A 16484-nucleotide genomic window follows, 5' to 3' on the forward strand; every position below is an offset into this window, starting at 1 on the left:
CCCAGAGGTATTGTGATGCTCAACAGTTGTCTTGATCTGATATGAGATCACTCTGTCCCAGCTGAGCATTCCATCACTGTTAGTCTCAGTAGTTGGAGAGTAGCTGTCCACCAACACGACACGCTGAAGTGAAAACGTAATTAACTTGGTGCAGTTGAGCCACTACAGTACAGACAGATAGGACCACTTTCACGCAGTCTTTTCAGATTTACTGTTTACAGCAGCAGCAGTGAGTATCTCAGCAGACGGACACCTCAAGAAAATGTCACATGCAATTAAAAGAGAATGGAGCAGCTCAGGCTCTAAATAATTCAGACAGTGGAGCGTGATCTGGAAATTGGCTCTAAATCCTGCAGCGCTGCACTTTCCCCTTCACATATCTGTATTTCTTTAAGGGCTGCTTCTTGTTGTGGGAAATGTGGAGTGGTATCAGTTTCAATCATTACCATCTCAATAAGTTATTATTTATTTAAAGATCCATTTTTTTTCATCAAATACACTGAACAGGATTTTAAAAAAGTTTTTTGTGATGTTTACAATGCCAGATCCTGATTGGTTACCTCAACTACACTGCTTCAAGCTGCTGCTAGTACTAAATGGTCTTAAAGGGACACCGCACCAATTAAACACATGAAGACTTGGTAACTTGCCACGGTGAGCACTACTCCACTTGCAACAACAGTCTTTTGTGGCTCAGAAGGGACCTCCCAGACAAGTCCCAGACAAAAATCTGGATTGACCTTACTGTAAAAGGTGCCCAGTAGAGTTGTTTTGAAAACACATTCAGCATTTCTTACCAAAATGCATTGTGTGCTAAATGCATGTTCTTCCCCATCCAACATTTGTAAAGACAATTTTTTTTTTTTTTTTACAATTTTAAATTCTACATTGTTAAGATCCATATTTACTTGTGATCTGTCATTTTCTTCCTTGCGTTTGCTGGCCAATTGCTACAGTTCTTTGGGCATTGTCACATCAATTGTTGGTACGTGGAATAGTGTGAAACAAACTCCAAGAGTGTCTATTGCAAAGTCCACATGTAACAGGGACTCATAAAAACACTGCTCCGGAGTGCTACTGGTGGTCAAAAGCTCCACAGGGCACATTATGGGAAATGTAGAATGCACCTTTTTAGGAGCTTGTCCCATAGTAAAGACTAAAAGTCAGGATATCTGCCTCTGCTGCTTCAATTAATCTCAGATGTTTTCCCAGTCTGTCTCTTGTACGTCCCCCAACAATGTCATACCTGTTAAATTTAAAGACTATGAAAATCTAAATTTTCAACCTTAAAAAACTTGAAAATGATACTTAAATAAAAAAAAAGAGCCTAAAGAGAGGAAAAATGAACCATCTCTAATAGAAGAGCCCTTTTAAATAAATTGGTAGTCTGCTGTTCTTGGTAATTCTTTCTTGATGAGAGGGAAACAGAGCAGACAATAGACGCCCGAGAGAGATATTCTTAAAGGACTCAGTCCAAGGCCTGCAGTGAGTGTGTGTAGATAAGGGGATGATTGAATACTGATTATTCCATCTTTCCTGTTGTTTCTCCAGCAGTGCACCATGTCCGAACAGGCACCTGCGAGGTGGTGGCGTTGCATCGCTGCTGCAACAAGAACAAAATCGAGGAGCGGTCACAAACTGTGAAGTGCTCCTGCTTTCCCGGGCAAGTGGCCGGCACCACCAGAGCTGCCCCATCTTGTGTAGATGGTATGCTCCAGCTAAATATTTCATGGGCTATCTCCTTTTTTTTCCTTTCTTTTTTTTTGCTGATACTCCCTCCCTACAAATCTTGAGGATTAGTTTTGCAGAGATCATCGATAACTGTCCCAGCACACACCAACTCACTTAATTTTGTGTAGAAGATGCTGTCAAGGGGCAACATTTAGTAGTCTGCAATCATTTTCACAATGTTGCTTTAGTAGATTATAACGGGAACATTAGGCAATTACATAATTACATTTTGTATTATACATGTACAAGTCATAATGAGGAAAAAAGTGATTTTTATTACAGCACAATGGACACAAATATCCTGTTATACCACAACACATGAGTAAGGGGCTGGTGATAACTGCATGATAATTACGCCATTTCTCACTTCAAATTCAAAAGATGTGAATTAAAATCTTCATATGCTGTGGATTTTTAATTAACCTGTTGATTATTTTCTCAATTGATTGTTTGGTCTACAAATGTGTTAATCAGAAGGATTAAAGTGTTCACCTCTCAGCTGGCTTAAAGGCTCTGCTAGGTGCTGGAGGTGCAATGAAAAGTGCTACAAAAAAGAAGAACTTACGCAGTCTATTTAATTACGTATTTTATCCACATGCTTTTGATCATAGAACAAGAACACCTAGGTGTATATTATTTTCTGTATGTAGCCCCAATGGTATTGTTTTACCATTTCATTGACAAACTACAATTATGGAGGACAACAGAAACAATGTACAGGATCAAGATATAAGAAACACACGTTAACTACAATACCTCACAACATCATACTTTTAAAAAGTAAAATGCATTAAATTAGAGCCTCAGACTCAAATCAAACTCATCATTTAACTGATCCAAAACATTTCTCTACCCTAACTTTTTGCCAAGAGGGGGGTCTTCCATGGTGTGTTCTACCTTTTTTCTATCTCTATAAAATGTCAGGGAGTAGTGAAACATAGCCATAACTATTTCCCTCAAGTACAGACATATTTAAATAGCTTGCCAACGATATTTTGTTTATTACAGTATCATAGATGAAAAGAGAGAAGCTGGAAACAGTCAATAACTTTCTCTGGGCTTGGTATGTATGATTACTGTAAGATAACTGTAAAACATCTAAACTCTGTCTACATCCTATATTCTTCCAAAACTGGTCACAATATGTGATTTTCTTCAAATCTCCCCAGACTACTAGCTTCTAACTTCAAATATCCCATAGTGGAAATAAAATTAAAATAATAGTAATTCTATAGTAAAGTATATAAAATTAAGCCTGCAGTTTATCATTTTCCCCTTGAAAGGTTTCATAATGTCCTTTACAATATACACTAATGTGTATGATACTGTACAGAAGCGGTGGAACAAGTTGTGGGCTAAGAGTATGACCAGCAGTAACAATGTAGTAGTGGTAGTAATAATAGCAGTAGTAGATCCAGAATTAGGTGAGGTATCTGTTTTACTAATCAGCGGCATCAGTGGTAATACTAATTTAAGGATTACTATGGTGGTATAAAAATACTGTAGCAGTGATCGAGCATTAGTAGCAGCAGTGCCATTACTTCCATTTTTTGGTCATGATTATCCTATCTGATTCTTTGACATATTAGGCTGACGTACTGTAACCTTGCTATATATGACTGTAAGCATCCAGCGAGTAATCCAGGGGCCGTACAAAGAGGCTCCCGAAGGGTTTTTTAATCACATGTGAATGGTTGCGAAGCTGTCCACTGCAGACTGTAAAGTCAATGACTCAGAGGGTCTCTTAGCATGCTAATGTGTCAGACCCCCAACTCGGCTGAAATGGCTGTCTCTCTTTGGTCTCCAAAGCGCGAGTTTCTGGCTAAACTCTGGACCCAATCGTGTTTGACCTATTCCTTGACATTTTAGTATTGACATTTTCTGCAAATTAGCGCTGTGAGCCACTGGCCTCAGTTTAAAGCTCCATGGGTGATCTCAGGAAAAAAATGATCAGCACTTAACCTTTTAATTATTCTTTCTTCTACAACCAGGGATTACCTTTAGCTCCACTCTGTGTGAGACAATCTCCTCTTTATATGAAGATAAATGAACCTCCAGACATCTGAGAAAACTTGAATAGATTTGAATGTGTAATTTACAGAGGTAGACACAGAGAATACCTGCAAACTTTACTGAATGACGTTTCAAACTAAAGTTTCACGATGCTGCCTTTTGATTTAAATGAACATTCTGTTGGTGCTGATGAGCCAAAACATTGAGATTGAAGGGAAAACTGTATCATAAAGCTATTAGACAACATAAATGGGAAAACAGGTTTCCTGTCTTGCCGCCGCACTCAGTGTCAACATTAAAAGCATCCACTGGGTTGTAGTTGTGGTAGTTAACAGTCCAGTGGATGGACTCATATCAACCTGATGTACTAGAATGAATAAGATTTATGGGAGATTCTCAAGGGACCACCACAACCTGCAAGGCGATGGTCAAGTGGTCAAGTGACTGACAAGAGTAGCTGAGGTAGCACTACTGCCAGCAAGCTCATCTGCTAGCATGTAGACCACACTGGCTGTGGGTTAGATAATGTGGCAAGAATGGATACATTTCTGGTGAAAATGATTATTGCAAATGGCGTTTTATTTCCTTTTCACTACTTGGCACTGAACTGTGACCTCTTCATTACCTGATGTCTCTCCAGAAAGACATCCTAAATAAACCTTAGTGGGAGTCTTTGGCAGGGTGACGGATCCAAATGAACTTGCAAACATTAGTTAACATTCTGTGAAATACAAAACTGAAATACAGAAACTGGAAAGTAACTTATATCTAATTTAAATGGAGACTAAGTGATTCTGCAAAAAAATTGTTGATATTTGAACTCAACAGCCAAACAAATACACCCCTCCCTTCAGAGATCCCTCATAAGCTCCGCCCCCAAATTTAAAATCTTGGAAATTTTTCTATTGTTGAAACGCTTTCGCCCTTGTCTGGTCATATAACTTACTTCTGTTTATACTCTTCATACCTTTTCCACTTTGGCTGTTTCATCCAGCTCTCCTTCACATTACATTCATAGGGCGTGGAGTCTAGCATGTTCGATTGCCTGGTGTGTAGAACTCTCTCTACCATTGCTCCTGTGCATGCGCACTTACGCCACATCACCTGTTGCTTTTTGGCTGGAACAATGTTGTGGGGAAGGAGTGCACCAATTTTTTTGTTTTAAATTTACAGAACCAGAGCTGTGTAGGAACACTGATTTTTTCAGAGCACACACAAAACAGATAGCTAGCAAACCGTGAGGAAATATTTGCTGACAAAAAGCAAACAAAACAAAACGCATATTGGATTACACTCACTTACTAACCCTTTAAAGGAACAGTTCAACAGTTTAGAAATACACTTTTTTGTAGAGAGTTAGATGAGAAGATTGAAACCTGTTGACTGTACAGTAAATATGGAGCAAACGCAAGCAGCTTGTTAGCTCAGCTTAGCAATGAGACTGGAAGCAGGGGGAAATAACTAGCCGTTTAACATTGCGTTATGAGTCAGACCAGTAACTGGCAGTTACTGGGACCAGTAACTGCCTGGAATCACTGGTTGCCTGACAACTCATCCCAACTGTCATGTGATCAATCCAATGGAGGCCTTTCCCTTGAGAGTCTCCCACACACACACACACACTATGCTGCTGATTACTCAATCCATAATTATGTCACCAGTCTGTGGAAGGTACAACAGGCTTAAATATAATGAAGAAATGTGTACTGAGCATCAATATCTTTGTAATACCTTACCCTGACCTTCAGACAGAGGTGGTTTCCAGTTTTGCACTTTTGCAGAATTACAACTTACTCTCTTCTATGAGCTAGCTAATGTGCCACTCCTGCCAGAACTACATGCTTTGGCCGCACTCCCATGACACTCTGCCAGAACACTCACATGGTAATCTTCAATGCTGGCATATGATTGTAAAAAGGCTTTTAAACTTTTGATTAAGAGATAAATGTCTTGATTTTTCAATATTTAAAAAGAATATATATCAAGCTGATGATATATCAACGTGAGTTGAAGTGGCCATGCAGCTCAGAACTCTCACAGACTTGTTAGCCCTTTACTTTCATAAATGGGGAAACAAAAAAACATTCATGAATATAAGCTCAAGGTCAAAGCAAGGAATTTTTTTTACAGCTACAATAAAAAAATAAAAAGATAAATCGATGTTTTTGCTCCCAGATGTTTTCAGTCTAAGCTGCCTTTGTGTTTTTAAAGCATCATTAACTGTTAAGTGAAATGTATCCCATGCACTTTATGTATGTTTGGTTATCAATACTCCCATTTCATTTCATGAGAAACCTTTGTGGCTTTTTAATAGCTGCTGTTACACAGCCACCATCTGCTTGCAGTTGACCAGATGCATGTTTTACACCACACTGCTGCTATAACCATGGCTGTGTGGTACAAATCGATTCCCTCACGTCATAAAGTATCCATTCTGTGCAATTTACTCTAGTGAGGCTCTAGTGTTATGTGTGGATTATAATAACCGTCCTCTTCATTAGGAAGAAAACTAATGCTGGTGAAGTGGGATGTGGAACGTAGATAATGACCTCTGTAATATCCCAAATTTAAATGATACTCTACAATAGAGTAGCAGAAGCTTAATGTTCACTTTTGTGGAGGCAACTGAGGAGATGTTTTCACTGCAGCTGAAGGTTTCCCCCCTCACATGACTGGAGTCACGTCTTTTTGCAGTCCCCATCTTGAGCACATGGATATGTATGACAAGGCTCTCAACACCTTGATGCGTTTGAATACTCAAAATAGATTTAGTCAGTGTTGCAAGTCAAAAAGCAAACCTTACATCACTTAACCTGAGACAGCTGTCAAAATGTGACATGATTTGACTAGTTACAGCTCTGATGATTTGACTGGCATTTGCGGAGACTCCTCATTTCTGGCTCTTATCATGAAAATGTCCTTGGAATTGGAACATGAACACAAATGGTCCTGTCCTACAATAAAGAGCATGAAGTCGTGTTCATTTTGCATGATTAGTCTTAAACTTCTGATGAAAGTGACAAAACAGCTAGGACATGAATAAGAAAACATGCAGGCCAACACGGCAACACTGACAAAAGGGTAAGCTAAAGTAACATTACAATCATAAAAAGCTTTATTTTTGTTGTATTGCTATCTAGTAGGGTGACCATAGTTTTCAATAAAGAGGACAGTGGGGAGGGAGGCAGGCGGACACCCGCAATGGGTGGAAAGAGTGGCAATGTGTATGGGGGGGTGGTAAGCATGCAACTATGTTATTGAACTTTAATAGGGCCAACATGTGGGTTGTAGATCGCTAGAACCTTTATTTGACACTGACACGTATATACCAGCTTTGTAGGTCATGCATTCCGCTTCACACAGATTATAACATTAAATAAAAAGTTTAATGTTTGTGTAATACTAATATATTTACAGGTTACACTTTATTTGGCTAATGTCTGCCTACAGATTGAACCGTTTTCTTAAAGTTTGTCTTCTTAAGGAATTTCAGATAATAGGATCATATATAGCTAGTGAACACTTGACACATAAACTAAGGTACAGGACTAAGATACGAGACAGAGATACTGTACAGATCAAAAACACAACACTGAAGTACAAGGACAAGGGTCAAATACTACGACATAAACACCAGACTGGGAACTAAGACATGGAACCAAAACACAGACTAAATAACTGCTACAAACCCAAACCCTTTGAAAGAAAACCCGAAAACACTCAGGACAGGATCGTGTATACTAGTATAATTTTAATTCCAGTTAATTTCATTATGGTGCATTGTTTTCATTCATTAAACCCTTGTGCAAGAAAAATGCTCTACATGGTGGTTAGTTTCTAATTTGTTAATGTTAAGTGCTAACTTGTCAATAATCAGAACCATTCATGCAGAACAGTTTATTTTTGCAAGTTTGCTGTAGTACCACATCAACCTTTTTTTTAATGTCCTGCATAGTACAGGCTGTGATTGGTTGGCTCACGAAAAGTGACATTAATGAGCAACTTTATGCACACGCTTGGATAAAAAAAAGCACAGATCTTCTCCCTACTCCGTCTCTGCCAGCAGAGAGGGTAGAGAAGGGCACCGGCAGCTTGTGAGAAGTGGTGAGGTTGTTTATTTGTCATTATACAGCACAAAACTGCATCACGAAAAGAAATTTGTAGTTCCTTCGTGCTACACACACAACATATCATTAAGTGTGCCTATATTAAAATATGGTAACGTATAAAATAAAATAAAACACAGTTATTTATATACATCTACACACACGTATAACTAACACCCTGAACATTCCTCAGTGCATTACCATTAGAAGCAATATTCCTTATATGTACATCTAGGGGAAGATTTACAAAGCTGACAACATTTATCCCGCACTCATGAAAGATAGCTGACTGAAAGGAACATTTACATCACATCCACAGCCCTTAATAAAATTACGCTTATATTTCCTAAAGTATATGTGTGCTGGCCCACATGCTTTGATAGTTGCCCGCTGTTTTGTTTCCACTTCTTGATGAATTTTCAGTAGAACAGTTATATTAGCTAACAGTAATCGCAGAGACGTTATTCGGAGGTGCTGCAGATTACTGCAGCAGGTCAGGCAGCTAAATCAGCTCGAAAAAGAGATTTTTTTTATTTTATTTTAACCTCGTCAATGGATATTTTTCATGTAGATTTCAATGAAGCGGGTTAACACTGGCAGAAAGGCAGCAAAAACAAAGCGAACAGAGATAATTCTCACCATTTGCCCTTCGACCTCTACATCTCTTCACCAGCCTCGATAGTGGAGCAGAAATGGTGGTGTCAGATGCATCCGTGCCTTGATGGGGAGGAATGCAAAGTTCTTCCTGATCTGAAGGGCTGGAGCTGTGCTACAGGGAACAAGATCAAAACTACTAAGGTATGTTTAAGAAACGATCACTTTCATGATACCACATTCAGACCTGTTGAACCTGACCTCGCACAATTCAGCTCTTCAAGGTCAACAGGCTGTGGCTTCCGTTACAGTCGTCTGCCTTGCCTTCACCTAAAAACGGGCTATGTTTGTAGTCAGTGCTTGGACCCCTGGGGGCCTGTAATCAATGGGCTGCCATGTCTCCTTAGCACTTTCAGGCCACTTTGAGCGCCCAAACTGGCCAATTACTCACTCCAATTACCTGCTTTTAACGTTGTAACATGACGCCGTATCCTTCAATGTGTTATGACGACCCGTAGACTTCAGTTCTGCCTCTCTCTATGTACTTAATTATTTAAACTGCCCGCACCACACCTGCCTGCAGCCGGGAGCCTGGAGCCTGGGGCTATTGATTCAGGGAGTTGTCGGGACCTCAAAATGGGATATATATCTTTTTTTTTCTTTTAGTGGTCCGGGGTTCTGAGGCAAGCCTGAACTATTGGTGATGTCTGGAAATAGATATTGGTAATTATCAGTTCTTGATAAGACCTTAAATTATTCAAGTAACATATTTTGTTTTGTTGTCTCCTTTATCATGGATGACTGGAAAGATATCCGCGGACAGAGACCAGCTTTGGTAATGTCATATGCTTCACTGCAGAGTCCAGGTAAGACAGTTTGGTAAGTTTGTTTTTTTCAAATATTTGTTGGTCTTACTAGTCTTTATTAATCGTGGCCTTAACTTCCAATTGAAAAATACAAAGAAAATCCTAAGAGGGATCATTAATGTGTTGTGTTATTACTTTATAGTACAAAAATAATGTACCAGTATGTATATCTTTATCACTTCACATTTTCATTAAAAGAGATGTGGCCAATGGTATTATTAACCACATTCCCCAGTAGTGTAACTACACCAGAGATAAAGAAAAGAGTGAGGAAATGTGTATGATCCAAAAAGACAATAACAACCTGTTCAAAGCATCAGCATTACCCAGTGGATTTATCTTGCACACCTTTTAACTCAGCTAGAGAAACAAGTTTCCTAAGTTTCAAATGTTTCTGCTGGCTGCATGAAGCAGCAGGGGGTCAGTCTTTCTTCTTCACCTCTGCTGAGCTTTTGGGAAAACAGCACAACATGAACCTGGAACCTCCAGCTATACTGATCTCTATCGCCTTGTATCATAAATGCATTCATTCAAACTGGAGACACCTTGAGAATTCAAAGTGTAAACAAAGCAGCGGCTGGCTACTACAAAGCCCGGGACACGGTGGGGAATACAGTCTTTCAGTCTGGAGCGATGAACACTGTCTGCCACGCAAAGGTGTTGAGCTGCACATACAAGTCGAACATTTGGGGCCCCTAAATGGCAGCGAGAGGTAACAGTTTAAATTGTGTCATTTGGACTTGTAAACACAGAAATCCTGAAAGGTGACGTCAGTAAACTGCACACAGTCTGTGATGCTTTATACCAGAGGGATGTGAGAGAGTAAAGACTAATAATAGCTTTCTGCACACAGAGCAATCACTGCTGTTTACAACGCTGTTTGTATTTCTCTTTTAGTTTTACATTTGTTAGTGTCAGTTCATCCTGCACATACCAGATCTCACAGTTTGAAAGTGGGCAGAGCAGGAAGACTGAAGTGTCTTAGTTTCGCTCAGACAGGTTTGTGTTTCACTCTTGAATGTTCATTAGGACAGATTTTAAAAGGCACTGTGTGTAAAATGTGTACATGATCATATTTTCTTTCAAATGATTCTGATGGCATTTTGTGTGCAGAAGCAATAAGACAAATTGGTGCAGTCTGTATATCAGAGTAAAGTAAGCGGTCTATTTATTGTCTCTTCTGGCTATCAAAGGCACCAACCGTCTTGGTATTGTCAGTAAATTGTACAATTTTGGAGTGTCTTGCCAGATCTGACAAATTAGAAGAAACAAATTAATAAATGGGTTTGACCAGTCCAAAAGATGTTTGATTAGTGTTTTATTGGAAACAATGGCTCGATGTGGGACCCTGTTAGTCATTGCTAGTTCAGACTTCTTCCACCGGGCAAATAAGCAGGGTAGCAGCAGCATATGAGAGGCCTTAACTGAGCTGCCTAATATTACTCTCCAATAATACTAAGCATCAGAGCTCCAGGTTCTTTTGTTCATTGTACGGGTTTACAATTCATTCTTGTTTTTTTGCCATTCCATATATACCTGGATACGAGTTTGTCATCTTCCCCCAAGGGGTACAGTATGTGTTTTGATATGATATATAGCAAGAATTTTACTAATAAATTCAGATTGGCTTTAATGTGACCCGCCAATAAAAAAAACTCAAGGTTGCAATTTACAGGAGTATCTCATTCCGTATCATTGATTCAGTTTCTATGATTTCATTTCAGATGTTAGGTATAGGGTTGTGGCTTTATGGGATTTTATCAAACCAAAATCCAGTATCAAATCTGCCTATCAAATCCACATTAACAGTGCAGTTTTACTCAATTAATTGTTTTGTCTATAAAAGGTCAGAAAATTGTCACAAATATTATAATTTCCCATGGCCTATGGTGATGTATTCCAAAAGCCATATATATTCAGTTTACAACCATATATGACAAAGAGAGATTTAGGAATCATCAAATATTTGGTAATGAATCGATTCTCATGTAGTTGCAGATACATTTGCTGTTGATCAACTAATTGATTTATTGATCAATTTTTTCTGCTCTAATACAAATACCTTCAAAATCTCTTATCGAATCTAATTAGGTTTTGCTTTCATATGGTATAAATAATAAAAGTCATACATCTCTAATCGGCAGAAACACTATAGTTTTTAGCGGTAGACTAATTCGTGTTCATGACCTGTAGCTGCAACCTGAGAATGTGATGAGCAGCATTTGTGGGAGACAAATTCTTTGAGTTTTAAACCTTCAAAACTAAAACAAAAGGTGTTATCTGTCATTTCCACTTGGTGCAGTCAAGGTGCAAAGTTTTCTAGAGCAACTTCACTGTGAATACTCCGTCACAACGGCCTGACACCTCTCAACTTTGACAGATAGTACTGTTTGCCTAGTAGGTGTGTTTGTAACAGAGGCAGGTGTTCATGTTATAGTAACCGTCGTGCCTGACAAGTCTATACTGAATGCTTTCTCCTCCTTATACCCTATGTGCTCCCTGAATCTACTACATTTCTATGGTACCATTCAAATGAATGCAGAGCCGCATCTTGCCTATGCATTTCCCTCTTGTGATTTGTGGCGAAAACTACCTGTTAGTCCTAACAGTAAAACCTAATTTGGGTAAAGTGGAATCTGCAGTTTGCCTGCTTTCTGTTTTTGCTGATTTTACAGGTGGATTCTCACCTAAAATTCTGCCTAGCGAAGCTTTAAAATACTATGAAAATCCCAGCAACAAAACATATTGCTGAGAAGGACACTGTGGTGCAGCAATTACACGGCTGAATTACACACAACACAAGCTCCAACACCTGCTGTGTTAAATCTTTCAGAAAACCTTACTTCAGGCACTAAATGGAAAAGAATCCTTTGCCAGTTAAATTAGCACTTGTCAGCCACCAATTAAATGAACGCAACACCCACCGAAGACTTAGCTTTCCTCTCAGTATTTTTAGCATTGTTTCAGACAGTCAATCAAATAGTGTTAATGATCCCCTCCCCCCTCATGAAGTGAGACACAGTGTAGATCCATCTCTGAAGACATTTTCTCTTCTGACAAGAGGCGGCTCTGCTCTTTGTCTTTTCAGAGTGGAATTATTCTCAAATTAGTACCACATTAATCACAGTGACAGCTCAGAATGTAAATGACTCTGTAAAGGAAAGAATTTATCGCAGCCTGTACAGAGACCAGCAAAGTGCTGTAACAACCTAAATTTATGGAAACTCTTTACCCTGTGTTTGATATGATTATGCAGGTTTCCTTGTCAAGTGATGACCTGATGGTTTTTGGATTGTTTTGCTTTTCTGCATAATTGAGGATGATTTATATGATGCTGTGCAGTGCAGCACTGCTGCTCTGGCCTGTTCTGTTTCAAACGGCCTTTTGTGAATTCATCTAACCATGCTATCAGTGCTGTCTGTTTCCTATCAAAAGTTCAGCATCGATAATGGAGCCTTACAAGTTCTCATACAGCTTCCCTCATTCAGCCAATCCTACGTGGCGGCTGACAGACGGTTAGAATCGATAGCGGACGACGAGGTTGTTATGTTATGTTCCTCAGGAGTCTTTTTCTAGAATATACTTTTGGAGGAGCAGAGCAGCTGCCAGTCAGCCACTGAGCTTCATGACAGGCAATTTAATCTGAAGGAGAAAGGAGGTCTTCAGAGTATCTGACAGCATCGAACTCTGAGAGAGAAAATCTTTGTGTGGAGCACAGACGCAGCTCACCAGCATCCTCTATCCTGAACACTATATCTAACTGATAGATCGACGTGCTGATAGATGAAGCCAATATATGTCTTTTATTAGGTACTGGAATGATATTGACTCCACAGAATTCCACACATGTCCTTGACCTTTACACTTGACTGCTGTCTTTCAGCCTGCTGTGTAGATGGTGTGAAGAAGCTAATTCTTGGCACTTGCTGTCCAATACATAGACTGGAGTTCTTTTAACAAAATTGTTTTTTATCACCAGTTTCAGTAAAGTTAAGATGATGCTAGCATCATGAACTAATGGTGATATTGTTCAATTGGTTCGTTCAGAGGAAGATGTTTTTGAAAACTCCTGTGAGCATTAGTATGAGGAGAATGAACTAGAGGCTGACATTTGTTTGGGAATCCTGTGGTTCAAGGGAAATATGCGACTAAACGCTATTTTCTGATTTTTAAAAATCGTTTTTTATATTTATTCACTCATGGGATTGGGATGGGAAAAGGTTATTTTTTTTGTGGGCACAAGATGGGACAGGAGTGAAAATCCATTCCAGTGTCAGCCTCTAAGATGAACCATAAAGCGTCTGTAATCAGTATTTTTATATCAACAATGGATCAAATGACTATGGGCATTTTAACATATTTCAGCTCTGTGTTTTGGTCTTATGGCCCGCAACTTTACTGTTTTGATTGACTGTCACAGCTCGCATCAGTGTTGTTTCAAGTCATAGCTGCTTTCAGAGAAAAGGAACTTAGAAACCACACTGTGTGCTGCCCTGCACCAAAAAGCAGACAAAGTTTGCATGTAACTAATTAACATAACGGAGCATTTAGAAGCTTAAGAACCAGGTACTTTATTTATTTAAGAGTTGGTCAAGACCAAGCGAGAGCATAAAGGAGAGTGAATATTCTAATTTGTCTGGTAGCCACTAACTGACTATAAATGACTGCTAATGCTCTGTAACAGCTGGATGTGTAAGCAACAACTTTGCCATTTCAACTTTGTAAGGTGATACTGTGTCAACATTGTGTTTAAAGCTTCTTTTTGCTGCCCCCTAGGCAAAAATATCTGTCAATGCCAGTTTGTTATTTGTGAGTATTTTCATGCTCTTAAGAAAATGAATCCTATCCATTTTAGATGCTATGAACTATTCCCTATCCCCAGCTTCAGGTCATCAAATCAACTTCACACATTTACAGTTTGTATTTGTGAAGCACATTCATGCTCCCAATGGGATGAACCCCCCCCCAATTTTAATGACCTGTGGCTTATACCCGTAACACCACCCCTATCATAAACCACTGGTATGCCTCTAGACAAAGAAAAACTTTTGGCATGCTGTTTACTCCATCCGAGTCTTCAATGGTATATGGCCTCTAAGGGCCACTAGCAGGGGTTTTAAACCTTTGGTCTTATTTTTCCTCAGAAGATAATAGGTTTTCTCGCAGCGGCAAACATAAAAACCAGACTCCCAGAATGAAAAGAGGCTTCATTGTTGAATAATGCGTCTCTTTTTGTAGTTGCTTGGTCTAACGTCTTTGTCATGTCAATCAGTGTGGGCGGGAGTCTCACGTCTTCTTGCCTAAACTTTCTTTTGATAAAGTGGAGTTGTATTACTGTAGGTCATGCTCTGTCATGGTATGTCAACTACTCATTTCCATTGGATTTTCTTTGGGTTATACAATTCTGATAGAGAGAAGCAGGCATGTATATAATATATAAAATTATGGGATTATTTAACCCACAAAAATAATGGATTTGCTTGTGGGATGACTTCCTTAAATGGGATTTTGCGCTGCTTTGATGGCTCTGGACTCATTTTAACCAAATTTCTTTCTGCCACAGGTGAACCAAAAGTTCTGGTCTTTGTCGGATCATCAGAGGAGAAGAGAGTAACAATAAAAGGACCTTTCTGTAAATAGAGACTTCCTTTCTTCTGGATTGCAGTTAATCTTTGGAAAACTCGGAATGCTTCTTCTTGAACTCTATGGACATCAAAAAGAGGATCAGTCAGACCATCTTTTTGAAGGACTCCATGTGATTAGCCTTACCGGACAACAGGAATTATTCTGACATTGTACTGCTTGTAGTGGAAGACAATGGTGAAATTTGCCTATGTGTTCATTTCCAGAGTATTTATGTCCTTTACAGGGGATTCTGCATCACAAGTTGACCTGGGTGAACAGCAGGTCAGTTTGTTGTAAGCATCGCAAATATTTAATACAAAATGTGACTTTGTTTTCTCAGTCAGTTGTGGCTTTATTCTCTAACGAAATGTAGTTTCAAAGGTTCAGATAAATGAGAATCTGTGGCTGAGCAGCAGATATTCAGGGTGATTTTCAAAGAAATACACAAACACATTCATAACTGTATTATTCAAATGTTGTGCCATGACACAGAAAGGGAAAATTAACCTAATTATAATATAATTAAGTGTTATATTCAACCCAGATATTGTTGAGAATGTAAGGACAGCTGACCTAAACCTGTGCTGTAAAAAGGTAAAAACTGATCAAATCTACCAGCTGTTAACTGACAGAAAAAGTTGGATCCAGTTGTGGTTTATTTTTCCTCTGAATATCACTCTGCCATTTCCTATAGCTTCTGCCAGATTTTGTTTTTTCTATCGCCGCTCTGGTGTTCAGATTCTAGACAACAGCAGTGTAAATTAAACACACAGCATCTGGTCGCCAGCTGGATCATGACAACAATGTTCCCTAAACTGTTTTTGACTAGCTAAGTATGATTTGCTGATCTCCTTTCAGTAGGTATCGCTGACACTTCATTAATCTGTGTAAGTGATTACATCAGTAATAAACTATGGTTGTGTAACTAAAGCCTTGTGTCTTTTAAGCATCTGTATGCTAACGATGACTAGTTTCTTGCCATGTTAGCAGCATAGCTCTAAGGATGGCAATGCTGGTCAGATGGACCCCTCCTAAAAAATTGTAATGACTTTGGTGATCCCCTGACTTCTACTCTAGTACCATCTGCAGGTCAAGCTCATTTCACTTATGTGTACTATCTCAACATCTACTGGATGGACTGGCACATAATTTTGTACATCGTTCATGGTCCCCAGAGAAGTAGACTTTTGTGATCCTCTCATTTTTCCTCTAGTGCCACCAGCAGGTTGACATTTGTGGTTTTGAGTGAAATGTTTCAACAACTATTGGATGAATTGCCGTGAAATTTGCAATAGTCATTAATGTCCCCCACAGAGTCAGTTGAAATAGCATGGGGCATCCCTTAAACTTTCATCTAGGGCCAACATCAGATCAGATTTTTTATTTGTCAAATACTTTGGTTTATAACGTTCACATCAGCCTTGCGCTAATTAGCCAATGTTAGCATGCTAACACACTAAATCAAAATGGTTAACATGGCAAACATTAAACCTGCTAGTAATACCTGTCAGTATGTAATGCCCATTTTCTACTGCATGGTACCAGCTCG

General features: G+C 39.1%; 1 protein-coding gene across 2 annotated transcripts in view; it reads left to right on the top strand.

Moving 5' to 3' along the window:
• Positions 1-15854, top strand: part of LOC119918305 (chemokine-like protein TAFA-2) — a 67234-nt gene extending 51380 nt beyond the window's left edge. Inside the window, exons 3-6 of one of the 2 annotated variants that reach the window (XM_038738961.1) lie at positions 1552-1707; positions 8524-8648; positions 9254-9323; positions 14874-15854. In XM_038738961.1, the coding sequence (XP_038594889.1) occupies positions 1552-1707; positions 8524-8648; positions 9254-9283 (311 nt within the window). In that variant the 3' untranslated portion in view covers positions 9284-9323; positions 14874-15854. The remainder of the gene's footprint in view (positions 1-1551; positions 1708-8523; positions 8649-9253; positions 9324-14873) is intronic. The other variant, XM_038738960.1, reaches the window with a different exon arrangement.
• Positions 15855-16484: the final 630 nt, after the last annotated feature.

Source organism: Micropterus salmoides, unplaced genomic scaffold (genome assembly GCF_014851395.1).
Source record: "Micropterus salmoides isolate LMB-PRFRI ecotype aquatic unplaced genomic scaffold, ASM1485139v1 Ms_hic_scaffold_23, whole genome shotgun sequence".
NCBI classification, from domain to species: Eukaryota; Metazoa; Chordata; class Actinopteri; order Centrarchiformes; family Centrarchidae; genus Micropterus; species Micropterus salmoides.